At 39.8% G+C, this 26,564-nt stretch overlaps 4 protein-coding genes across 4 annotated transcripts; 2 read left to right on the forward strand and 2 right to left on the reverse strand.

The window, feature by feature from the left end:
- Nucleotides 1-9,289: 9,289 nt before the first annotated feature.
- LOC141613949 (uncharacterized) lies at nt 9,290-10,755 on the reverse strand. The gene is made up of 2 exons (XM_074432691.1): nt 10,497-10,755; nt 9,290-9,858 (listed from the first exon to the last, which is right to left on the reverse strand). The coding sequence occupies exons 1-2, from the start codon at nt 10,753-10,755 to the stop codon at nt 9,290-9,292; spliced, it is 828 nt and encodes a 275-aa protein (XP_074288792.1).
- A 484-nt stretch (nt 10,756-11,239) lies between these two features.
- LOC141613950 (protein FAR1-RELATED SEQUENCE 5-like) lies at nt 11,240-11,875 on the reverse strand. The gene is made up of 2 exons (XM_074432693.1): nt 11,735-11,875; nt 11,240-11,644 (listed from the first exon to the last, which is right to left on the reverse strand). Exons 1-2 carry the CDS (start codon nt 11,873-11,875, stop codon nt 11,240-11,242), a joined length of 546 nt encoding a protein of 181 aa, XP_074288794.1.
- Nucleotides 11,876-21,152: 9,277 nt separating this feature from the next.
- On the forward strand, nt 21,153-22,681 carry LOC141613951 (uncharacterized). The gene is made up of 5 exons (XM_074432694.1): nt 21,153-21,633; nt 21,676-21,860; nt 21,969-22,184; nt 22,267-22,386; nt 22,496-22,681. The coding sequence occupies exons 1-5, from the start codon at nt 21,153-21,155 to the stop codon at nt 22,679-22,681; spliced, it is 1,188 nt and encodes a 395-aa protein (XP_074288795.1).
- Nucleotides 22,678-25,066, forward strand: LOC141613952 (uncharacterized). Its single transcript, XM_074432695.1, has 2 exons — nt 22,678-24,139; nt 24,327-25,066. Exons 1-2 carry the CDS (start codon nt 22,678-22,680, stop codon nt 25,064-25,066), a joined length of 2,202 nt encoding a protein of 733 aa, XP_074288796.1.
- The last annotated feature ends 1,498 nt before the right edge of the window (nt 25,067-26,564 follow it).

The following is a 26,564-nucleotide window of genomic DNA, read 5'->3' on the forward strand; positions in this document are numbered from 1 at the left end:
AACCGACCTCGCCAACACCCCCACCTTGACCCCCAACCTTAGTCGGCACCAGCCCTCCATGACAACCACCAGAAACACGACACTAGCCACAACAACCCGACATATACCCTAACCCGCGCCCGTACACCCTCTTTTCTACCCCAGATCCCAACCACCACAGCCACTAACCCACCCACCACCCAAGACCACCACTAGCTCCTCCTCACTACCCTCGACACAACCCAACCCAAGGTTCGCCCAAAACAACCACAAATGGTGGTTCAAAAACGTGTCTTAAGCCCGTCGCACAAAACAACTATAAACATGTATATTAATTCGGTCAAACCCTTATTTGGGTGGTCAACAGCCGTTAATAGGTGGTCAATGACGGGCCAAGGATGAGTCGGGGTCAAGGCGAGTCAACAGTATTTATTAAATAATATAAAGGCTAGTGTAAGACGATTTACCTTACGAACTCAAGGCGGAGGGACAAAAAGGCAATCTTCTTTTCCTTCTCTCTTTTCTCTCTTTTCTATCTATACTTGATGGTGGATTTGTATGAAATTTTGTGAGTGGATAAGGGTAAGGGATAAGGGAGTATGTATGTATGCGTGTGTGTGTGTGTGTGTGTGTGTGTGTGTGTGTGTGTGTGTGTGTGTGTGTGTGTGTGTGTGTGTGTGTGTGTGTGTGTGTGTGTGTGTGTGTGTGTGTGTGTGTGTAAAAATGAGATCTAATGAGTCCACCTTAAGTCATTGAGTCCATAAGTCTCATTTAGAGCCCTTAGATTGTGAGGATGAATGGCTAAGATTACACCAAAAAGCAACTTATAACATTATAATAATATGTAGAGTATTTACCTCTCTCCTTAGGGTGATAGACTTACTGTTCAACTTCTGCATGTTTGTTCCTCCATCAATCATACGCACGTTATTCAACTTCCCTCCACTCTCTCGTACAACTCCTCTAATAATTTCAAAAAACCGTCTTTACTAATTCCTGTCTTTCATCTCACATTTCTTCCATTTTCTTTTCTACATTTCCTCTTCCTTACTAAATACAACAAATCCATTTTCTTCTCTATATTTTATCCCATTCAAACGCTCGTAGTTCCTATCTTGGTTTCTTTACCTCACTTTGAAGGTAATTCATTGATCATCCTTTATTCTTTTCTTTATTGTAATTTTTTAAATTTGTAAATTATCCTTGAGTCGTAATTGTTATATACCGGTTATTTCATTTTTGTATTTTGTTATTTATGAGTTTATGATTTTATTGCATGCTTAAATTTATGTGATTTTTATTATATTTGATTATCCATAAACATTTTGATTCATTAGCATGTTTGAATTTAATTCTAAGTGGGTAGTGTAAATATGATAGTCTTTGAATTGCTAATTAAATTGATAGTGTAAATCTGAACTGATGGGTAGTGTGAATGTATTTGTTAGGGTTTCAATCGAGCATGTTTATGGGGATTGTAAATGTGATGTAATTGAGACTGTGAATGTGAGGACAGCCCAAGTGTAAATGTGAACCAATAAAAAGTGTAAATGTGAACAAATAGAAAGTGTAAATGTAAATATAGGAGAAGTGTAAATGTGAACAAATAAAGTGTAAATCTGACTACATTGGAAGTGTAAATCTGAGTAAATTGTAAGTGTAAATGTGAGGATAGAGTAAGTGTAAATGTGAACACTTAAAAGTGTAAATCTGACTAAATTGGAAGTGTAAATGTGAGGATAAGAGAATTGTAAATGTGAACAAATAAAGGGTAAATCTGACTAAATTGGAAGTGTAAATGTGAAGATACTGGAAGTGTAAATGTGAGGATAGAGTAAGTGTAAATGTGAACACTTAAAGTGTAAATCTGACTAAATTGGAAGCGTAAATGTGAAGATACTGGAAGTGTAAATGTGAGGATAGGAGAAGTGTAAATGTGAACAAATAAAGTGTAAATCTGACTAAATTGGATGTGTAAATGTGAAGATACTGGAAGTGTAAATGTGAGGATAGGAGAAGTGTAAATGTGAACAAATAAAGTGTAAATCTGACTAAATTGGATGTGTAAATGTGAAGATACTGGAAGTGTAAATGTGAGGATAGAGTAAGTGTAAATGTAAATGTGTAGATTGTTATAGGGTGACTGATATTGTGCATTTCTTATGTACTTTATTTTCCTGATTCAGATGGCATCTGATGGAGAACTACCTGAAAACGAAGAACAACCACAAGTTACCCCTCTTGTTTCAAGTTAAGTGTCGCCCAACAGGCTTCACAAGCTTATTAGTAAGCTTAACATTGCTCAACGAGCGCTGTACTGAGAGGATTAGATTTGGGGGTGCTTCATCTTAAACTCAGAACTTTCCCGCTTTCACATGTTCTTGAATTTCTCGATGCTTTGGCGATGGTTCTTATGTTTTCAGGGCGTCGGAGTTGAAGGAGTTTATGGTTACTAAGTATGATGTCTATGACTGTTTCATGTTACCTGTTGGTGAGAGAGAGATGGAAATAGTACCTACTGGACATATGCCTGGTGCTAAAGATGAAAAATATGTGCGCATAAAACAACCGTGGCGCAAAAATTTCAAAGTGAAATCAAATTCTTATTCTATTCCTTTAGGAGACGTCTTCAATTATATTGAGTCAGAGCAATTCAAAGATGGAGAGGATGAATTCTGCCGCCTGTTTGTGCTGCTTAGCATTTCATCATTCCTTGCGCAGACTTTGAACAACGGCATTGAAATGAAACTTTTGAAAGTGGTAGAAGATGCGAGTGCCATACTGGAGTATGACTGGTGCTCGTATGTATTAGAATGTTTAGCTAATGCTGCAGCTGAGGCTCGCAACGTGCAGTCTCATCTGCTTGGTTGTATCCCTTTCCTTATGATTACTTATTTTCAGCGGTATGATTACCGTGGTAGGAGTTGCCCAGACGGCCTTCCACTTATTCAGCATTGGGATCTGAAGACTTTATCGAAGAGGTTAAAGGATGAGCTGGGCGCGGGTCCATTGGGTCGACTAACTTTGTCCAAGGTGAAGTACCCCCGATGTCAAAACAAGACCCCTGATGAGAAGGACACTGGTAATACGATGTTGGCCATAGCTGGCGCGCCCAAGGCGCCATTGGCAAGACCTACGCCTCTTCTGATTTCAACGTCGGGTACAACACCCGATAAGAAGTTTATTCAGATTGAACTCCCCCCCGGTGTTGAAGATGACGATGAGTTGAAATCTAGGGTTGTAGATGTAAGTATTATGTTATGAATGTTTAATTAATGGCCTATTTTTTTTAATATATATATATATATATTGAGCAGGTATATTTTGTGTATCTGGACTCTTAAATCTTTTTTTGTTACCAACTGTAGGGTGTACACGAGCTGTACTTGAAGATTCAAAGGAACGCTATGGCCTTCTATTCCTGGTATGTGGATGCAACTGCAATGATTAAGAATTTAACAACAGGTGCTACTTCTGCAACTGGTCTTGTTCCGTCACAAGCGACGCAAGCTTTTTTTGAAGGTGCAAAGCTGAAGGAATATATTGAAGAAGTTGGAAATTTAGCGTCCCAAATGAAGAAATCTAATGATAACGCTCCCTCATTGTCAGATGTTGGGAAGGTGGCCAAGAAAAAAACAAAGGCAAGCAAGAAAAAAAAGTCCAAGGTTCCAAAATTCGAGTTTCCGCCTACTGTAGAGGCTGTATCACTTGCAGAAGATTCTGATTTGGGTGATAAAGTAGGTGATGCGGCGATGTCACAGGTAATGGAGACCGCTGATTTCTACAACACCGTTGAACTTAACGAAGCCTGTCGACGAGAGGAAGAGGAATGCGGGCTAGATTTAACCGACGACTTGACTCAATTAACGGATCGGCAGATTCTAGAGAGAATTTATAGTCCGGATGAAGTTCAAGAAGCTTACACGAAGCGCTCATTAAACGAGGAGCAGGAAAGTGTGGGAGGGAAAGTGCCTGTTACTAGTGGCGCCCCTGAGAAAGCTGAACATGTTGTTGAGAAGGGTAATTCAGAAGCAATGAATAAGGTGGATGCGGATGTGGTAGTTCAGTCAACTGAAGATGGTTCATCTTCAGTTCACCTAAAATTTATTTCGACTACTGATATTGAGAACGCGCTGCAAGGTTTGACAGATATTGGTGATGGTGAAGGGGCAGTGGGCTACGCAAAGAGAGGTCAGGATGAGTTTGTGCAGGGTATGGATATGGAGTCGGCTCAAGAATCGGGGCCTGTTACTGGTGAAGGGGAAGTGTCTTATTCAAAAGTAGCGAACAAGGTGGATGCGGATGTGGTAGTCCTGTCAATTGAAGATGGTTCATCTTCATTTCAGTTGAAATTTATAGCGACAGCTGATATTGATAACGCGCTGCAAAGGTTGTCAGATAGCGGTGACGGTGAAGTGGCAGAGGGTGGTGCACCGAGAGACCAGGACGAGGCTGTGCAGGGCATGGATATGGAGCCACCTCAAGATCAGGGGCCCTGCCATGGGCCCGAATCACTGGTGGTTATACTAGTGCCTGGCGAGGCTGTGGACGTTAGCGGTGCACCGAGAGACCAGGACGAGGCTGTGCAGGGCATGGATATGTAGCCGCCTCAAGATCAGGGACCCTGCCGTGGGCCCGAATCACTGGTGGTTGGACGTGTGCCTGGCGAGGCTGTGGATGTTAGCGGTGCACCGGGAGCGGAACAGCCCGTTGACCGACTCCAATTTAGTGGTACGAAAGTACCGGATGTTGAGCCGGGCGTTGTTTCGACCACATACCGTGAAGATGCATCTCAAGAAGGGTCAGAGAGTGGTAGTGGCATGGTCAACGAGCAAGGTCAACGCCCTACTGCACAACCCGCTTGTCCCGGTTCATTTTAGAATGATGACAAGCCCATGGATGTTGTAGAGGGAACAGATAAGGTGGTTGTTGAAGTACCCTCCTCCGAGTTTAAGTTGCCGGAATTTCAGTGTACGTTTATTTCTACTGCAGAGCTAGCTGAGGCATTTAAGGGAGTTCCCGGTGAGGAGTTTGGAACGACTGATGCGGCAGGCCCTTCTGAACCAGCCGTTCCTGCGGCTGGTCGGGAAATTTATGTCCCCCGGAGTAACCTGGATCACGACCCTTTCCTATTTCATTCAACTGAGCCCTTACAGTGCATAGAAGTGGTCCCTGAGAATTTGACTTGCACCATGGATTGTGGGGAACCCATGCCCGAGCAGGGCTTTATTACTGTAGACCTGCAGCTGAATAAGAAATTATTTAGGAATGTTTTTAAGGAAAGGAAATACGTCCTGGACTACGTATTTAACAAATCAGAAGCTTGGTTGAAAGGGTGAGTGGATTAATTTCTATGTCAAACATATTAATACTTATAAGTTGTCGTAATCATGTTCGCCTTATATAATTTTTTCTTTTTTTGTAGGGAAGAATTGGCAGTATTTTCAGACTTTTTCTTCGTGTCACGGGAAGACATGTTAACCCTTGAACCTGGACAGGAAGTTATGTCTTCTGTAATCGATTGTTGGTGCCTACTAATCAATAAGATGATGTATGACCAAACTGCACCAGTTGCATCCTCTCGTTGTTTCTTCGGGCTTAGTCACGCCTATTTGTCTTATCCTCACTCAATGCAATTTGTATAGTTTCAATTTAATTATAACGTAAGTGTCTAAATTTAGTAGCGCTACCCTTCGTTTGAACAGAGTGTTGCGCTGGATATTTGGAAAGCCAAGAAGAAAGGAATTGTTCTTGACAAAAAGGACGAAATCTGGGCTGGGTGGGATGCTTGGATTCAATCCTGTTTGTCTCCATTTCAACTTGATTCTGATATGGTAAGTGTAAATATGACCTATTGTGAAGTGTAAATGTCATCACACAGAAAGTGTAAATGTCATCACACAGAAAGTGTATATGTGATTATATAGAAAGTGTAAATGTCATGACATTTAAAGTGTGGATGTGATTAAGAAGAAAGTGTAAATGTCATGACATATGAAGTGTAAACGTGAGACATAGTGAACTGTAAATATCATGATGTATGGTGTAAATGTGCTTATATAGAAAGTGTAAATGTCATGACATAGGGAGTGTAAAGGTGACTAAATAAGAAGTGTAAATATCATTACATATAAAGTGTAAGTGTGATTAGATGGAAAGTGTAAATGTCATCACACAGAAAGTGTATATGTGATTATATAGAAAGTGTAAATGTCATGACATAGGGAGTGTAAATGTGTCTCCCTTTTGAACTTGATTCTGATAGGGATAAGTGTAAATACGAAGTGTAAATGTGAGATATTGTGAAGTGTAAATGTCATGACATATGAAGTGTAAACGTGCGACATAGTGAAGTGTAAATGTCATGATGTATAGTGTAAATGTGATTATATAGAAAGTGTAAATGTCATGATATAGGGAGTGTAAAGGTGACTAAATAGGAAGTGTAAATGTCATGACATATAAAGTGTAAAGGTGATTACATGGAAAGTGTAAATGTCATGACATAGGGAGTGTAAATGTGACGAATTATTGAAAGTGTAAATGTGAAATTTTATCGAGTTTAACTGTTATGGCTTTTTTGTTGTCACATCCGCCAGGTCTTCATCCCGGTCTTATCTGGCAATAATGATCATTACAGCTGTGCATGCATAAACTTCGTATCTGAGCAGATAGAGTATATGGACAATTGTCGTTACGACGATGATTTTGAAAAGCTTCCATATTTTGGAATTTCGCGTATTGCGGTAATAACTATAAATAGCATACCTTAATTTGTTCTTTAGTGTATATGTATTCTGGAATTGTAAACACTGTTTTTAAATTGACTATTTTTTTGAAATACCTTTTACAGTGTGATTTAATGGGCGAGTATCTGGAGTCTAAAGGGATTGCCAGAGGTTCAAAGGTCGCCGGGTTTAAATTTGTCAATGTCGAATTTAAATGGAAAGGTAGGGGGTATTCTGCGTATGATTGCGGGGTGTACATGATGATACACATGCTGCTTTTCAATGGGAAGCCTTTTGACTGCGCCTTAGGTGAGATGGACGTTATCAACCTCATCCGGGCTGAAGTGGTGTCGATCCTTATCCTGAGTGACCATAACAAAGTGAGGGAAAGCGTTCGCGCAAGGATAACCCAATTCAGGGAAAAGTATGGTCAAGGTTTGAATTGGTCTCCAGTGCACGCAGCGGAGTCCGGGACGATGAGGAAGAGATTACGTACAGTAAACGGCCCCGTACTGTAAACCCATCCCCTAAACGCGTAGAAGGAAGCCCTGTGGTCAAACCTGTAGCCATACCGGCGGAAAGCAGCCCCGTCGTTATTCAAGCGTCAGTGCAGTCTTCAGGAAGCCAACCCTTGTCAGCCGTAAGAAGCCGTCCCCGGGGCGGGGGGGATGGCTTGGGATGCTCAATCGACTGTGGGGCTGCTGGTATGCAGACTCTTATTGTCTCGACCTTCTTACGGAACAATCAAACTTTGATCAGAGGTGTTCGATTGCGTCGAAAGCATGCGGTGGACTATTGCTTGTTAGACGACCACGACTTTGAAAATTCGTTAGTATCTCTCAGACTCTTATAACAGGGTCAATTAGTTACGATATTGAATTTGTAACTAATTCTCAATTTCTTACTACTATACGTGTGTTTCATTGCAGCGAATCACTCTCTTGGTACAGTAGGCATGCCGCGCTACGCCAGTCCGACATCATGTCCATGCTTCCTGAGGTTGTAATGTCGCCTGTTGTCATTGAGTCCTGGGCTGTTTTGCTTAACCACTTGGAGTCTGCTGAATACTTACTTCCTATGATGGCCTTCTTTGGGATACGTCATATGGTACCCCCCCCCCCCCCCCCCCCAAAGCCTAAAAGTCATACATTTTTTTTACTTTTATTATGTAGGCTCACTCACTTCTCTGAACAGGAATGTATCATGCAGCTTTTGGATATACGTGAAGCAGGTTCACAGTCTAATGCCATCACTGATCGGTTGTATCTAATTTGGGATACCTTCATCCAGGACTGTGATAAAACTTTCAACCTGAATGCCGAGTTTATCTTCGTACCTGTCAACATTGGTGGGCACTTTGCATGCGTATGTATAAATTTTGGAGCGCAAACTGTTGATCTCCTTGACTACCAACATCATGCAACCTGGGAGCAGTCTGAAATGTGCAATGTTACTCGCCAAGTGGTAAGTCTGATGCCAATAAATCATTTTCGAAGAGATGAACAATATATGGTTTATTTAATTGTTAGTGCTTTAATGGCAGGCATCAGCTGTTAGCGATTATGTGGATGTCAGGACGGACAGGGGGTACGAGATTACTAGCTTTGAGCATCGGCAAATCCCGTTCAGGCGCCAAACACCCCTTCCTAACATAACAGAATCATAGATTTTCTGTATAATGTGTATGCTGATGTACGAGGGTCAACCTTTTGAGCATCCAGACTTGGAGAGGAAGAGGAATCGACGGTACTTGGTAGTCGAGTTGGTGGCGACCCTTGTACTAGCGGACATAAATGTCAACAGAGACGTTTTTGAAGCAAAGTTGAATGGGTTTATCGCTGGAAAAGAAGATTTATGGGGCAAGTTACAAAAGAAGCGCAAAATTAAGGCTGTGTTATCGAAAAAGTAAACAATTTGTGGACATATTTTTGATTGAAATGTATTTTGTTTGGCAATGTCGAAGTTAGAAAAGAATCTTGACTATTTGTATTTTGGTTGGCAATGTTTACACTGATGTGTGTAATGGTATATTTTTTGGCAGTTATAATCATAGTTTTTTCAAAGTGTAAATGTGACTAAATTGCAAGTGTAACTGTTAACACACTTAAAGTGTAAATGTTAACACTGAAATTGAAGAATAGTTTCATTCAGATGAAACTATTATTGAAAGTGTAAACGTTATCATACTGAAAGTGTGAATGTAAACACACTGAAATTGAATTTCAAGTTCATTCAGATGGAAGGTAAATGTGAATGAAAGGTAAAGGGTAAATGTGGTGACATGGGAAGTGTAAATGTTAACACAAGTTACTTGAAAATAAGTGTAACTGTTACTTGAAATAACATAAGTAATCCAAAATAAGTTCAAGTAACACAATGTTTGGCTATCTAATAAAACAGAGAGATTTTGGTCTTATGACAGTGTAACTCTAACGTTGGTGTTACTAAAGTTTACCAGCTAGCGATTCCAAGTTACGCTGCCATGAGACCAATTCCTAATCCCTCGCTCCAGTTATAGCACATCAAAGTTTAAAGTTACACACTCAAAATATATAGAGCAACATTTGTCACTGCTCTGACGTCTATTCTTGTTCTGATTCCAGCTCTTCCTCCTCCTCTCCTTCATCCTCTTCTGGTTCAGACGACCCTTCGCACAATGGCGTGTGTGCTGAGAAGGGGTTAGGGAAGTTCCTCTTGTCGTGATTTGTCATTCTCTTGCAATTCTTACACTTACGTTTGGGTTTCCTAGCCAACACCATTGCTTTTGTTTTGGCTGACAACAATCTTTTTCCGCTACCCTTGTTTTTCGAATTCTTTGGTGGCAATATCGTCACTACCTCACATGCCGTACAATTCAGAAATTTCTCCATTTGTTGATTTTTATTCAACACTTTCCCTAATGGTGACAGCGACTCTTTAAATGTCCTAATTACAGCGGAAAAGCTGTCAACATCAGCTACTCCTTTGTCTCGAAGGAGCCCTACAACTTCATGAACTTCTGACCACATTATTGACATTGCAATTTGTTTTTCATCGATGACTTGCATGTTTTCTGTCCCTTCACCATTACATTTGAAAATCCTTAATCGGAGATACTCTTTCATCCATCTATTTACAACATAATCTTCTGTTATAGTCTTTATCCCACTTGCTGAAAAAATCCATATTATATGGCGGCATAGGATTCCGGTTCTTTCAATCATCGTACAACTGCAGCTTGCTTTACGTGTACATGTGTCATCAGTTAAAGCTAGCATGTAAGTGTGAATGTTAAAAATAGTGTAACTGTTTATATAGAAATTTAAATGAGATAAAAACAGAAACTGTAAATGACATATCATGGAAAGTATAAATGTCATATGATGTAAAGTGTAAATGTCATGAACTGTAAAACGTAAATGTTAAGTTATTAGAAGTGTAAATGTTAAGTTATATGAAGTGTAAATCTCATGAACTGTAAAGTGTAAATGTTAAGTTATTAGAAGTGTAAATGTTAAGTTATAGGAAGTGTAAATGTCATATCATTGAAAGTGTAAATGTAATATCATTGAAAGAGTAAATGTCATGAACTAGAAAGTGTAAATATTATTGAAAGTGTAAATGTCATGAACTGGAAAAGTGTAAATGTTAAGGTATAGGAAGTGTAAATGTAATATCATGGAAAGTGTAAATGTCATATAATGTAAAGTGTAAATGTCATGAACTGTAAAGTGTAAATGTTAAGTTATAAGAAGTGTAAATGTTATGTTATAGGAAGTGTAAATGTAAGTTATAGGAAGTGTAAACTACCTGGACTATATGCAACTTCAAAATTCTTCTTCCTGGATGAATCTTTGACAGTAGTTACCTCTAGCTCGTCTCTCTCAGTGAAACCTCCTATTCTACATGTATCAATTGAGAAGATGGCTTCTTCTTTGAATTTGTGGAAAGCTGAATAGGTGTACACCTTTGCAGCATGAATCTCTAACGCCAGATGTGTTGACGCCGTTGCGGACGAGTGCTTATCCATGTTGTCAAGCTGCTTCTGTGTATGTCTTTGTTGGTCCATAGCGCTCTCAAAACGCATCCAAAACTCAACCAATGTTCCTGACTTATGCTCAAACCTCTTGAAAAAGCTATTTTCGCTCTCTGATCTTTGAGTCGTCCTCATAATCGACGTCATCCTCAAGTCTCTGCAATGCGCCATCACCCACTGTCCTCTTATAGCATACGTATCCGCAAACCAATCATTTACGCCAACACCATGATCTTCAATTATTTGCTCCCAGATACCATCAAATTCTGCTGCTTCAAGCTCATCGTCCCATATAATGTCATTAATTTTACACATGAAGTCATTATAATCACTCCTAGAGACACCAAACTTACTGGGCATTTTGTTCATTATATGCCACATACAGAACCGATGGCACGCTGTCTTGAAAACAAGAGGGACATATTTGATAATACCTGGGTCCTGATCTGTAATTATATACTCGGGTTCCTTACCCCCCATTGCTTGTAAAAACCGGCTGAAAACCCAATTAAATGACTCATAATCTTCTCTTGCAATAAGCCCAAGAGAACGCCACAGATCGTTTATGGTGGTCAACACCTGTGAATGGTGTGAATACCATAGAATACTTATTGGTGGAGTAAGTTGGGTCGAATGACACCGCATCACCAAAAATTTTGTAATTATCTCGGGCAGTACCGTCCGCCCATATGGCCCTACGTAGGCTGCCATCATCGTCAACATCATAGTCAAAGTAGAAACCTATTCTTATTTCAGTCATTTCCTTGAAATGGTCAACGAACAACTGACCATCCCGTTCGTGAATGAAACATTTAACATCCCTATAGAAGTTCATAAAATCATTTAAGCTTGCTCCAATGTTCTCGAATCCATTCACTTGTTCTTTGCAGATTCTGTATGTCTTTGTTGCTCCTATCTTCAGCTGTCAATCAATCATTAACAGATACGTTATATAAATATAACATGAATGGAATTATTTATTTAGTATAGACAGTGATTATATATTACAAACCCTTGAGTTCGAAACGATTATCATCTTGTGATAATCTGTTATGTTACGCGGCAATTTATGGAACTCTCTGTCCTTAAGTGAGATAAGCTCGTGATTGTGACCCTCGTGGAACCGGTCAATTAATAGAAGACCATTCTTCATATATAGTCGTATCCTCGCTTTACACCCCACTCTAGTGACCCTGAATATCCTCTGTGAGTTCTCCCCAACCAGTCCGTCATCCCGTTCTTTACTTGGCGTCTTGTGAGCGAAACCTTCTCGATTGCAGACGACGAGCTTTGACTTGATCTCACCGCCACGCCATTTTTTTGTTGTGTACCTACGCACATCAAACCCACAAGCAATGGTGTATATCTTATAAAAAGTCACCGCCTCCTCAACCCCCCTAGACTCCAGCCCGATGTACGGTGTAAACCTCTTCTCGACCTCCCTACACAGCTCCTGCCTGTCAGGTTGCACTCCATTCTATTTTAGTGAGTCTGTAAATGTGCACAGAGTATAAGTGTAAATGTCATCAGATATGAAGTGTAAGTGTAAACGTAAGTCGAACTAAAGTGTAAATGTAAAGGGAATGTTCCATAAATGTAAATGTTCCAAAAGTGTAAATGTCCAAATTATGATGTCCCAAAAGTGTAAGTGTAAATGTCAGCAGAAACGTAGTGTAAATGTGCTATTCTGAAAGTGTAAATGTTGTCAGAATGCTAACTCAAATTAAAACTATAACAATAACAATTAAAAGGTGACTATAATAATTAAAAAGTGTAAATGTAAAACTACACCAAAAGTGTTAATGTAAATGTCCCATAAATGTAAATGTTCCAAAAGTGTAAATGTCCAAATTATGATGTCCCAAAAGTGTAAGTGTAAATGTAAACATCCAAAAGTGTAAGTATAAATATAAACATCCAAAAGTGTATGTGTAAATGTCAGCAGAAATGCAGTGTAAATGTGATAGTGTAAATGTGTAAATGTCAGCAAAAGTGTAAATGTTGTCAGAATGCTAATTAAAATAAAACTATAACAATAACAATTAAAAGGTGACTATAACAATTAAAAAGTGTAAATGTAAAATGTCAGCAAAAGTGTTCATGTAAATGTTGTCAGAATGCGTTGATACTACTCAATACTCAAATTAATGAAAACCCAGCATGCAGATTTACTTCTAACAATCTTCATTTCAAACCCAGTAACAAATAACAATAACAAGAATGAACAAATACGATGACATGCAAATTTTATCATGACCTTCATCCATCCTATTCAACTGAAAATATTAAAACGTGACTGAAAACAATGAATAAAATGAAGAAATACCATTGATGTCGTCTATTATTTGCATGTTTACGCTGATTTGCAAGATTTAGAGAGAATTTTAGCTGAAAAGTTCGTTTTCAAAAGGAAGAACCCAGTTTTAGAGAGAAGAAAGAAAGAACCCAGTTGGAAATATGTGTGTTAAGGAAGGAAGAATGTGGGAGTGTAAACATAGTACAAAGGATATATACTTTTGTCCGTCAGTTTTGATCATTGGGAAGGACAACTTGCAGGGTTTGTTCTCCTCTTTCCTACCCAAGCTTTTCCCTTTTTTTTTGCCTATATTTTGTAAATAATCTCCACCTTAGATGTTGTCCATCTAAAGGTCCTTATAAGGACTTAAGGACTCAAATGAGGTAAAGGACTCATTAGATCGCCTATATATATATATATATATATATATATATATATATATATATATATATATATATATATATATATATATATATATATATATTGAGAGTAGTATAATACATGTATCTTCTTCTTATTATATTATTATATTATTCCGTCTCAACATAACTCGTATAAATAAAATATTATTATTATTATTATTATTATTATTATTATTATTAGTATTATTATTATTATTATTATTATTATTATTATTATTATTATTATTATTATTATTATTATTATTATTATTATTGTTATTATTATAAAGGGATGTGACTTTCATTAAAATAAGAATAAAGGTTTACATGAAATTGGTGGGGAGCCGAGAGACAATCTGGGCTCCCACACCCTTAGCAATAGTAAAGCTAATACGAGTAAAAATGTAAGCGGCTACCCAAGCCCCAAACATCCGAGATACCGAGAATTTCTGGATCCGCTTGAGCAAGGCAACAAAGATCCGAACTCAACTCCCAAGTGAAGAGAAAGAGAAAGGTAGGAAACCATAACCAGCTACCGCGCACAAATCCCCATACTTAGCACACTTTTTGAGCAAAGATCGCCGACAACCCGCCCGGCACAAAATCCGCCAACCCAGTCTGAGTCAAAGGTGAAGAACCTGTCAGGTCGACGCACACATCACGCCCCCTGTCCCAAGAATAAAGCAATAAATCCGCAGGACGAAGAGAGCCACCATGCCCATCAACCAAACCGATATCAACCTCCTTCCCCGAAATACGGATCTATAGCAGATGTCGAAGAGAGTGTCCCGGACAAGGTTATGCCGATGTTTAACGCCCACAGTACCAAAAGACAAGAAACCGCGTGGTCCCCAAAAACATCCCCAAGAAAAACCCGAGAGCAAGCGGGGACAGGCCTAGATACCGAGAATAACGGAACACACCAGACGATACCCCAAAGACACTACGGTAAGTCCTTCCGTTCATAGTCCGCCCCAACCCCGAGATAGGAACCGCACGTAACCAATCAGAGGAGTGAGAACCCTGCTGAGACTGCCAAAGAGCGATCTGGCGAGGTGTCAAAGAAAAAACAGACTCTGAGGTAGTAGCAACCGTCGTGAAATAAATATCTGCCAATTTCTTCATAAGTTTGGGGCAGCAATTTCACTAGGGCGACCCAATATATCGAGAACCTCGTAGTCGCAGAAACACCGTGCGGCATCATCAAAAGCAGGGCCAGCAGCTACAACACGAGAAGGGCCGAGGAGCTTAGCTTGCAAAAGAGACCGCAAGCGGGGACGCAATAAAAGCATAGAACAAAACATCTCCGCCGCATAAACACCAAGGCCACCAAGATGAAAAGGGAATGTAGCAAGGCGCCACTGCCAATCCCCAAAACCCGGCCCTGATGCGGTGACAATACGTTCCAAGCTAGAACGCAGAGCGGCATCAAAAGGAAGATGAACAGACCCAAAAACACTAGGGGAGCAAGTGCGAAGAGAGAAGTAGAGCTTAGAAATACCAGTACAAGCTCGAAGAAGAAGCAACTCACACTGCGGGTCCTCAATCCTCGCAACCAAATCCATTAGCTCAATGGTCTTAGTTACTCTCGTCGCCACAATCTCACTGCTAAAACCAGGACAAGTAAATCTTGTGAGTCCTCCCAAAATCGTAACACCGCGCAATGGCCGAGAAATAGAAGTGGGGAAAACCCCCGGAAGCCGGCTCCGTGGATCCTCAACAGGCCAAAAGACCTCCGTCTTGGAGACATTTAGGTGTAAACCAAAACGAGGGCCATCCAACCTAATCAAGTCCAACACCTTCCCCACCTCCAAAGTATCTCCCACAATGGTGCCATCATCTAAGTACCATGCCTGCAAAGTGAGGTCAAAAGTGTCCGGATCTTGCTAACCGGAGGATGCAAAACCAACGCGAAAAGCAAAGGCCCCAATGGATCACCCCCTGAACACCCGACAAGACCACAAGCAAGTGCTCCCCATAAAAAAGGCGGGCGGGCTGGAATAACAAAACTCCACCCAACGGGAGAGAGCCGGGCACCGACGGCGGACCTCCTGAAGCATGGTCGAACGGTCAACAAGGTTGAACGCATTCTGGAAATCAACCAGCAACATAGAAAGCCCCACCTGTTCCCCCCGAGCCTCAATGAGCCGGTTCAAGGCATGCAAGATAGCCTCTCCTCCACCGGACACACCCACCCCGAACTGAAGCCCATCAAAATAAGAAGATAAAGACGGGCCAACCATAGAAGCACCAACCTTAGAGACAAGCCGTCTCCGGACCATCTGCACCGACAAAGAATAGGACGAACTCCACCACCCGGTTTAACGAGTGGTGTGAGAGGGGCGCTGGCAATGTACTCACCCAGAGGAAGAGGACACCGACCCTCAAGAAAAAGATTAATTATTATTATTGTTATTATTATTATTATTATTATTGTTATTTTTATTGTTATTGTTATTGTTATTGTTATTGTTATTGTTATTGTTATTGTTATTGTTATTTTTATTGTTGTTATTATTAATATTATTATTATTATTATTATTAATATTATTATTATTATGATTATTATTATTATTATTATTATTATTATTATTATTATTATTATTATTGTTATTATTGTTATTATTATTATTATTATTATTATTTTTATTCTTATTATTATTGTTATTATTATAGTTATTATTATTGTTATTATAAGGATGCGCGCAGCTTTCATTAAAATAAAAATATAAGTTTACATGAAATTGGTGGGGAGCCGAGAAAAAATCTGGGCCCCCACACCCTTAGCAACAGCAAAGCTAAGTCTAGTGAAAATATAAGCGGCTACCCGAGCCTCCGTATCCTGAGATACCGAGAATTTCTGGATCCGCTTGAGCAAGGCAACAGCATTCGAACCCAGCTCCCCAAGAGAAGAGAAAGAGAAGGAAAGGAAACCATAACCCGAGCCCCCATATCCTGACATACCGAGAATTTCTGGATCCGCTTGAGCAAGGCAACAGCATCCGAACCCAGCTCCCCAAGAGAAGAGAAGGAAACCATAACCAGTTGTCGCGCATAAATCCCCAGACTTAGCACACTTTCGCTCAGCAGCATCCGCGACAACCCGGTCGGGCACAAAATCCATCACCCAGTCTGAGTCAAAGGAGAAGATCCCGTCAAATCAACGCACACATCACGCCCTCTGTCCAAGGAATAAAGCCGCAGATCCGCAGGATGAAGGGAGCCACCATGTCCGTCATCCAAAACAATATCGACCTCCTTACCCGTAGAGATACCATACCGATATTATTATTATTATTATTATTATTATTATTATTATTATTATTATTATTATTATTATTATTATTATTATTATTATTATTATTATTTTTATAAGGATGCGCACAACTTTCATTAAAATAAAAATATAAGTTTACATGAAATTGCTGGGGAACCGAGAAACAATCTGGGCCCTCACAACCTTAGCAACAGCAAAGCTAAGTCTAGTGAAAATATAAGCGGCTACCCGAGCCCCCGTATCCTGAGATACCGAGAATTTCTGGATCCGCTTGAGCAAGGCAACAGCATCCGAACCCAACTCCCCAAGAGAATAGAAAGAGAAGGGAAGGAAACCATAACCCGAGCCCCCGTATCCTGAGATACCGAGAATTTCTGGATCCGCTTGAGCAAGGCAACAGCATCCGAACCCAGCTCCCCAAGAGAAGAGAAAGAGAAGGGAAGGAAACCATAACCAGCTGCCGCGCATAAATCCCCATACTTAGCACCACTTTCATTTGAGCAAAGATCAAGAACAACCAGGTAGGGCACAAAATCCATCATCCCGATCCCCGAGTCAAAGGAGAAGATCCCGTCAAATCAACGCACACATCACGCCCTCTGTCCCGGGAATAAAAGCGAGATCCGCAGGACGAAGGAGCCCCCATGTCCGTCAACCAAACCAATATCGACCTCCTTACCCGTAGAGATCTGGGATTATTATTATTATTATTATTATTATTATTATTATTATTATTATTATTATTATTATTATTATTATTATTATTATTTTTTTTTTTTTTTTTTTTTTTTTTTTATAAAAGGATGCGCGCAGCTTTCATTAAAAAGAAAATAAAAGTTTACATGAAATTGGTGGGGAGCCGAGAGACAATCTAGGCTCCCACACCCTTATTATTATTATTATTATTATTATTATTATTATTATTATTATTATTATTATTATTATTATTATTATTATTATTATTATTATTATTATTATTATTATTATTATTATTATTGTTAGGGTTAATTAATATGAATAATCCGAACTATGCGTGATCTTCTTATAATAATCCAAACTTCATTTAATCTCATAATAAATCGTACTATTAACTTCACCTTCTGATACTGCACTCGGTAACCTACTACTTGCTCATCAGGTTAAATTTTGAAAAAAAAAAAAATCTAAAATCATTAATAACAACTACTCTATCCCACTAGATACCAATTTCAACATCTCCATAATTAAATAGTTTCCCCTATACAACTTCTCTCTACTTTTAGAGAGAGATTATCTCTCCCAGTGAGAGCTTTTTCCTTGAAAACTTTTCATCTGCTTCTTTCGTCTAAAAATTTTTGAAATTCTTCTTCTGCAATCCGCTTTCTAAAAAATATTATTTTTTATTAACTTTGATTGGCTCTTTTCTTGTTCCAATAACGCCAACTGTTTTTTGATCCTTTTCGTGTGAGAGTACTTTAATCATTTGTAACTGTTGGGTTCTATTGGGCGTCTATGCTTTTTCTAGGGTTTCTAATTGCTCAACCAATCGTGTGTTTCTGCGTTTCAGACAGTGATCATTTGCTTTTAGGGTTTGCTAGTGGGTTTTTCCCTATATAAGCGAAGCATTTATTGTTGTTCTCTGCATCCTTCTTCTCTATCTCTTCTTCTACCTTATTGTGCATATGTCTTACTATAATCAGTTTGGTTTTAATGTTCCCCCTGATTTGGGGGAGGGGCAAGAGTTTGGTAATCAGGATATGCCTGATGCTCATCAGTTTATGCCTAATCAGCAGCCTTTTCATCAGGGTTTTCCAAATGCTGAGTTCCAGCCTAATGATCCTTTGCATGCAAGGGCATGGCGGTTTCCGAGATCAGGCCCTGTGTTTAATCTGGATCCAGCTACACTTGGTAAGTCGAGGGAGTTTTGGAATCACTGTGTCCTTGGGTTTCTTGTTGATTATCGGATTTTTAAAGTGCCAAAGTTAAATGCTCTGATCCAAAGGAAGTGGAAGACAAGGGGTACTATTAAAGTTCTAAAGCTTGGTGATCTTTATGCTTTACATTGTGAGGATGAGGAGGATAAAGAGGATCTTCTTAGGCATACTTATGCTACTTTCTATGGGGCTTTCATGGTGTTTACAAGGTGGTTCCCAGATAGTATTCCTAGGACTATCCGTTTTCCTTATGCGGATGTTTGGGTTAGGGTCTGCGGTCTTCCGTTTGAGTATCTCACTGATGAAGTTGCGAATATGGCAGGTCATTTATTAAGTCACCATTTTGAAGTGGATACTTTTGATCCGGTTCCGGATAAGGATTACTTGCGGGTCAAGGCACGGCTTCAGCTTAATCTTCCTCTATCTCCTGGTTTTTTCTTATCTATGGATGGTGGTTATCTCCTGTGGATTCAGTTCCATTATGAAGATGTTTTTAAGTACTGTGTTCGATGTGGGAAAGTTGGTCATATTGCTGCATGTTGTCGAGAAAGCATTATTACAATTGTTTCAAATGTTAATGGGCTTCTGGATAGGGCGCATGAGAGGGGTTTTGCTGTTTTTCAAACCCAGAGTAATCATACGATGTTTAATCTTGATCTTAGGGCCACACCGTCAACAACCAGGTATGTTTCTTCAAATATACGTCTTGGTGGGCATGGGGGTTCTGTGTCGTCAAATGAAGCTACTTTTGAGGATGAACAGGTGATTGATTTCGAGTTAGGGACAACACCTGGAGGGCGAGTTCATCCAGGGATGCGTTTTAGTGTTACTGCCCAGCCTTTTGCTGGACCTATCCTTTTCAATGTGGGAGGTTATGAACCTGTTGTGCCTGGAGCTGATTTTATGCAGGCGACTGCTATGCCTGTTGTTCCTGCTCCTGATGGTTTGCATGTGCCTGATAATGGGTTGGGGGTTCCTGCTGGTGTTGGTCAGAATGTTGCGGTTGCTGGTGTTGATCAGAATGTTGCGGTTGGGGCAACATCTAACTTTGTTCAGAGTAATGTTGATGATCTACCTGTTTCTCTTCCACAACCCATGCATGTTGAGACTGGTGGTGGCGTGCCTGTTACTGGGGTGGGTACGTTTGAAGCTGGGCAGGTTTATGCTTCTGGGTTTTCTGATGGTCCTCCTCCTATGGGGGATTTACCGGTCGGTGATATTCCTGCTACAACAGGTACTGCAGCGGGTGGGTTCATTTTTGAGCCTGATCCTTTGCATGCTCAGGTCCATGGGATTGCTGAGGGTGATCTGTATTCTGTCTATACTAATTACCATGCTGTGGGTAGCCGTTTTGATCGTGATCTTCATATTCAAGAGGCAATCCTTAGTCGAGTGGAAAGTGATTTTAACTGGTCCCGTTTGGAAGATGATGATAGGGGTTACGGTCAGACGTTTGATCCTCCTCCACAAGGAGTTCCTATTGTTCACCCTTACAATTTTTATCAGTTCTCGCCTGGAGATGAAAGACCCTCTGATGAGGATGGAGATCATTATGGCAATAATGTCATTATTAATATTGATGACTCATCGAGCTCGCATTATTCTACCCCTGAGTGGCCTTTTCATAGTTCTGATTCTGACAGTGATGAAACTCATATGGAGACTGATGTGGGTGCAAGATCTTTTGAGGTTAATACTATGTTGTCTTTGAATCTTGGGATGCCGTCTGAACCTGTTATTAAGGATGTATCTGTGACTGCCTCCTCTTCTATTGCGGTTAATGTTGATTCACTACCTAAGGCTGGGTTGGGGATGCAGGAAGCTGGCAAAGGTGTTCTCATTGCTGAGAATGAGTGTTCTGGTCCTGGGTTTTTTTCTGCTCCTGTTGTTGCTAAGGCACATAGAGCTCAGTCTGCTGCTGCTTGCTTGGAATTGACTGGTTCTGGTTCTTCTGGTAGAGGGCGTAAGGATGATTGCAGGCTTCCTTTTAAGAAGAGGAAGAGCAGGTCTGAAGCTGATGGTGATGAATTTCCTGGGTTAGTGCCTGTTTCTGTTGGGCATGCTAAGTCTTATTTATCTCAGTTAGCCAAAAAAGTTTATTTGGTTGATGTGCGTACTACTCTCCTGGGTATTTCTACTGCTGGGTCTGCATTTCATATGAAGATTGGTGAGGACGATGGTATGAGCTCCAGTGATGATTCTACTGTTCGTGGGATAGGTGTTGCGGAGGTTGGCCTTATTCAACCTCTTTGCCCACCATGAATGGACTTTTGTGGAATTGTAGGGGCTTAAATAATGCGCTCTCCCCTATTATTCCGAAAGTTATAGCACTTATTAGTACTAATAATTATGACTTTATCTTTCTTAGTGAAACAAAATGTAATGTAAGCTTAGTTAATCCTCTGTTTCGTAATGCGGGTTTTGTTGAGTCAGTAGGAGTTAATGCCACGGGAAGTTCTGGTGGCTTATGATGTGGCTGGAAGAGTGGGTTGATGATGAGCTGTGTAACTACTTGTAATAACTTCATCATCCTTTTGAATCAAATGAATGCCTCTTTGCCTTGGTACCTTGTTTTGTTCTACGGTGAGCCCGAACAATCTCTCCGTATGCAAGTGTTTGATTTTTTGGGTTCATGGTTAGTTTCTCTTGATCATCCGTTTATTATTGTGGGTGATTTTAATCAAGTGGAATTTAGTTCCGACAAATTAAGTGCGAAGACGGGCAGTATTGCGGGGGCAATGAGCTTTCATAACTGGCGAGTTGAGCACGAACTCGTTGATATTCCGTTCAAGGGACCACGTTTTACGTGGTGTAATAATAGGAAGGGTTTTAGACGGGTTTACGAAAGAATTGATAAGGCATATGGTTCGAAGGATTGGTTTAGTAATTTCCCTAATACCGGGGTTAAACATTTTCCCATTCAAATTTCGGATCATGCACCCATAGAACTTTGTTTTAATCTTGTGAAAAATTCTTGCAAGAAGCCTTACGAAATTGAGTCTTGGAATTTGCATAATGAGGAGTGTTTGTCTCTGATATAGAAGAATTGGAATGCTACGTTTGTAGGTACTTCTCCGTTTCGATTAGTAAGGAAGTTGGCTTTTATCAGAAATATGTTGAGGAAATGGTCAATTGACAAAAGAAAGTCTTGGAGTAAGGAGTGGGATTGCTTTGATGAACGTATTGTGGAAGCTATGGACTATACTATTATTTCTGGAAATTCTGATTTAGCAGTTCAAGTTAACAATGAGGTCACGGAATTTGCTACAGCGGCAGCTTTATATTGGAAGCAACGTGCATAGTTGAAATGGGCTGTTGAGGGTGATACTTGTACTAAGTTCTTTTTCAATTGGGTTAAGGGGCGCGCGGGACGCAACTTTATTCTTGGTATTAAAGATTTTGCGGGCAATTGGACTTATGACCCGATCTGTATTGGGAACCTTTTTTACTCACACTTTTATGGTATTTATAATCCTATTTCTGACGATTATGTTGTTGCTCTATCAACCACTCCTGCTTCATCAAATACTATTATTTTTCCAAGGCTAGCTGAATTTGATGTTCTCTTTCAACGGGTTAGTACTAAAGTTAAGGCTGATGATTTAGATTTTCTGTCGAAACCTTTTACTCCTAAAGATGTGACGTGCGGTTTTTCAGCTAGGGGCATTGAAATCTCCGGGTCCGGATGGTTATCCTGCTTTGTTTTTTCAAAAATGTTGGCACTTTGTTAAAAATGATGTTATTTCGGCGGTTTTGAATATTCTAAACAGTGGTTTGGTACTAAAAGATCTTAACAGGACTTTTATCGCCCTGATTCCAAATATGTGACAATCCTGAAAGAGTGGAAGATTTTAGACCTATCAGCCTCTGTAATGTTATTATGAAGGTTGTCACACGTTGCATTACTAATAGGATGTCTAGAGTTATGAGTTATTTGGTGGGAGAGTTCCAGAATGCCTTTGTTGTTGGGCGACATATTGGGGACAATGTTATTCTTGCTCATGAGGCGATTCAGAATATTAATAAGCATTTTCTGGGAATTGTGGGAAGTTTGCTTTTAAGGCCGATATGAGTAAGGCTTACGATCGTATTCGATGGGATTTTCTTCGAAGTACTCTTATTTGCTTTGGGTTTCCTATTGGCTTGATTGATCTTATTATGAGTGTTGTTTCGACTGTTTCGTATGAAGTTTTGGTTAATGGGGCTCCTTTAAAACAGTTTCAGCCTAAGTGCGGCTTGCGACAGGGGGATCCGCTGTCGCCGTATCTTTTTATCTTATGTATGGAGATCCTTTCCCAAAATGTTCTTGCAGCACAATCGAATGGGTCAATCTATGGTATTAAATTATCAAGAAATACACCTCCTCTCTCTCATCTTCTTTTCGCGGATGATTCTGTTTTCTTCCTTCTTGATAAGGAGGGGGCTTATTTGAAGCTTAAAAAGATTTTAGATACTTTCTGTGGTGCGTCGGGGCAACTTATGAATGAGACTAAGTCTGGTATACTGTTCAGTCCGAGCACTACGTTGCGTTCGGTTCAGGAGGGTTTGCGGGTTCTACGTATCTCACAATGCAAGGGTATTGGTAGATATCTGGGTATTGACACTGATTTTGGTTCATCTAAGAAGGCCATTTTTAATACTCTTATTGAAAAGGTTAGACGGCGTATTTCGTCTTGGAACGCTATTTTTCTTTCCCCTGCTGGTAGATTGACTTTGATTTCTTCTGTTTTGTCTGCCTTATCGAATTATGTCCTATCGGTATTTAAAATACCGGTAAGTGTGGCTAATAAGATTAATTCCTTATTGTCACATTTTTGGTGGGCTGGAACGAGATCTAGGTCTACTATCCATTGGTGTAGTAAGAATTTTATTAGCCTACCTAAGTCGGAAGGGGGCCTTGGTATTAGGAACATTCAGTGTATAAATCAGGCCCTTTTGGGGAAATTAGCTTGGAAAATTATGTTTTCAAAAGACACTCTGGTTAGCCGTGTTTTCTATGAGAAGCTCATTTGTAACAGGGATCTAGTCATGCCTGGGTCTTTGAAGTCTTGCTCTTATCAGTCTTGGGGTTGCAAAAGTTTATCTTATGGTATGGAGTTGATTTTGTCGAATTTTGGCTGGAAAGCTGGATTCTGTTCCAAGCTTAATATTTGGAATACCGGATGGGTTGGTGGTTCTGTCCCGCCTTGTATTACTAGCCTAGGGTTTCCTCCGCCAAGTTCTATGACGAATTTGACTGTTAAGGATCTTTTGACTCCTTCTTTGTGCTGGGACCATGATCTTATTTTTGATTTGTTTGAGCCTGAGTGGGCTCGCCGTATATGTGCTATGCCGATTTGTGAGACTGTTGCAGATGACTGTATTTTTTGGAAGCTTACAACTTCGGGGATTTATTCGGTCAAAAGTGGGTATGCTGTTTGTCTGGCCTCTTATCTTAATGCTCATAGTTCGTTAAAAGATGGTAGTAGAATTAATCAAACTATAAAGGATTTCTGTAAAAAAAAGGCTATGGCATCTACCAGGTCCACAGGTTTGGAAGATCCTTCTTTGGCGTATTTTAACTGACTCACTTTCGGTTGGAGCTGAGTTTGTGAAACGCAACCTTACCATAGGGTCGTTGTGTCCTTGGTGTGGGGAGGCTGGTTTGGTGGAGACTCTTGAACATCTTTTTCGGGACTGTTTCCTGGTGAAGCGATTGTGGGCTTGTTCTTCGATAGGCATTTCTACTGAATTCGCTTCGTCCGTTCGGGTTCGGGATTGGATAATGAATTGGATTAATTTTTTCTTTTCCAAAGAAGATTCAGCTAATTATATTATCCGGTTTCTTTCCTTTTTATGGAGCTTACGGCGCGTACGAAATGAGATGATTTTTTCGGGGAAATCTTTTTCGCCGGACTATTTCTTTGCGCTTCATGCTAGCACTATGAAGACAGCTTTGGAAGCAGAGTCTCTTTCTTCCTCTAAAGCCTCGGACAAGGGTCTAGATCTTTATGATCCTATGGACTCTTTGAGGAGTGAAATTCGTAATCATTTTCCGTTCTTTTTGGTGGGTGGAAAAGGTTCTTGCGCGCCGTTTCGTGTTAAAGTTGATGCGAGTTGGGTGGGTTCTTTTCATGCTTCTGCAGGATGGATTGTTTATTCACCCGATGGGGTATGTCACGGAACTTTTGCTAAAAGGTTTTATGCTGAATCTACTATCCAAGCAGAAGCGAGCGGAATAAGAGAAGTTTTGAGATGGGCCGTGGATAGTAATATTCTGCACTTGGATGTGTCCTCTGATTGTCTTCAGTTCCTCCTTCAACTGGCTAAGGTGGAGACATCGCATCATTTGATCCGGGGGTTACTTCATGATATTGAGTCTTATCTTTCGTTGTTTCATTGTATTTGTTTTAGTTTTTTACCACGTCGTCTTAATAAGGTTGCCCATAACCTAGCTAGGGCTGAATTGGGATTGTAGTACGGTCATTTTTACAGCTGCCAAAAAAAAAAAAAAAAAAAAAAAAAAACATCTCCATAATTCACCCAACCATTGACACCGGAGCTCCGAGCTCATCAACGACCTCTTACTGGATTACAACGTCAACCGACCACCACCGTCACTGCCACCATAACACTTTTCTCGACCTCGTCTCCACCTGCTTCCACTACCAGCCCTCCACTTCTTTTCCCCTTCCGCTATACTGGGTGTATGTGTTGGTCGTCGGTCGGTCTCGGAACCAAAATAAAAGCCTCCTTTAAAAGTTAAACCTGCGCACTCCCACAATTACCCAATCCCACCAAAAAAAAACTCCTCCACAATTGAGATCTGAGACAAGCAGAAGTAATAAGACAAAAATCTGGAAAGGGAAATCTGCAAGTAGACTAGAAAGTCCACACACGGTAATGAATAAATGACGATAATGAATAATGAGTGTGGTCAAAAGAAAGTTGGTGATTGTGCCAATATACCTCGAAAATCACTCAACAACCATGGAAAAATTACTGGGCTTTCACAAATATTCCCTACAATCACATCTAAATAATTCCTAGTTCTTAATTTACTTTAAAATCCAACTTTTTAAGAGAATAATCAGTTTTTTTACACCTGGTTTTGTTATTTAGGTGTTATAGTTTCATGGTTATGTCGAGAAATGCAAATGAACAATAAAAACAAGTGGGAGGTTGGCGATGATGGGGAAGACGGTGTTTTAAACAAAAAAAACTACTCCCTCTATACCAATCCAAAGGTAACATTGATCAAAATGACATTATTCATGGTTGTAGGGAATTTTCGATATTATTCTTAATTTATAAGACAAAATATAGTAATGTGAGATCTTTTTAGATTTATCGTCATGAATGCCATAAGAATATCAATTTTTTATAATTTTTAATAATGTGTAACTAAAGATATTCACGTCACAAAACGTGTCTCGATAGGTGTGAAAAAGTCAATGTTACCTTTGGATTGGTATGGAGGGAGTAAAAATTTAATTGGATTACCTGGTAGTTTACCTGATTTTATAGGTAAAAAATGGCCCGAGTGCATTATGAGTAAATGAGTGTAGTAATATGGTTTATTTTGAGTTAAATTGAAGTTTGGATTATTACGAGAATATGACCAATAGTTCGGATTATTTCTATCAATTAACCTTTATTGTTATTGTTATTGTTATTGTTATTATTATTGTTGTTGTTGTTATTATTATTATTATTATTATTATTATTATTATTATTATTATTATTATTATTATTATTATTATAAGGATGCGCGCAGCTTTCATTAAAATAAAAATATACATTTACATGAAATTGGTGGGTAGCCGAGAAACAATCTGGGCCCCCACACCCTTAGCAACAGCAAAGCTAAGTCTAGTGAAAAGATAAGCGACTACCGGAGCACCCGTATCCTGAGATACCGAGAATTTCTGGATCCGCTTGAGCAAGGCAACAGCATCCGAACCCAGGTCCCCAAG

Source organism: Silene latifolia, chromosome 11, assembly GCF_048544455.1.
Source record: "Silene latifolia isolate original U9 population chromosome 11, ASM4854445v1, whole genome shotgun sequence".
NCBI lineage: Eukaryota > Viridiplantae > Streptophyta > Magnoliopsida > Caryophyllales > Caryophyllaceae > Silene > Silene latifolia.

Coding starts and splice junctions, on each gene's coding strand:
- LOC141613949 (XM_074432691.1), bottom strand. CDS start 10,755: ATGGACCAACAAAGACATACACAGAAGCAGCTTGACAACATGGATAAG. Junction 9,859..10,496: donor TGAAGTTGCATATAGTCCAG/GTAGTTTACACT, acceptor GGATTTTTTCAG/CAAGTGGGATAAAGACTATA.
- LOC141613950 (XM_074432693.1), bottom strand. CDS start 11,875: ATGAAGAATGGTCTTCTATTAATTGACCGGTTCCACGAGGGTCACAAT. Junction 11,645..11,734: donor TAATCGTTTCGAACTCAAGG/GTTTGTAATATA, acceptor ATTGATTGACAG/CTGAAGATAGGAGCAACAAA.
- LOC141613951 (XM_074432694.1), top strand. CDS start 21,153: ATGAATGCCTCTTTGCCTTGGTACCTTGTTTTGTTCTACGGTGAGCCC. Junction 22,185..22,266: donor TTGATGTTCTCTTTCAACGG/GTTAGTACTAAA, acceptor GCGGTTTTTCAG/CTAGGGGCATTGAAATCTCC. Junction 22,387..22,495: donor ATATTCTAAACAGTGGTTTG/GTACTAAAAGAT, acceptor GTTATTATGAAG/GTTGTCACACGTTGCATTAC.
- LOC141613952 (XM_074432695.1), top strand. CDS start 22,678: ATGAGTAAGGCTTACGATCGTATTCGATGGGATTTTCTTCGAAGTACT. Junction 24,140..24,326: donor GGCATCTACCAGGTCCACAG/GTTTGGAAGATC, acceptor GTTCTTCGATAG/GCATTTCTACTGAATTCGCT.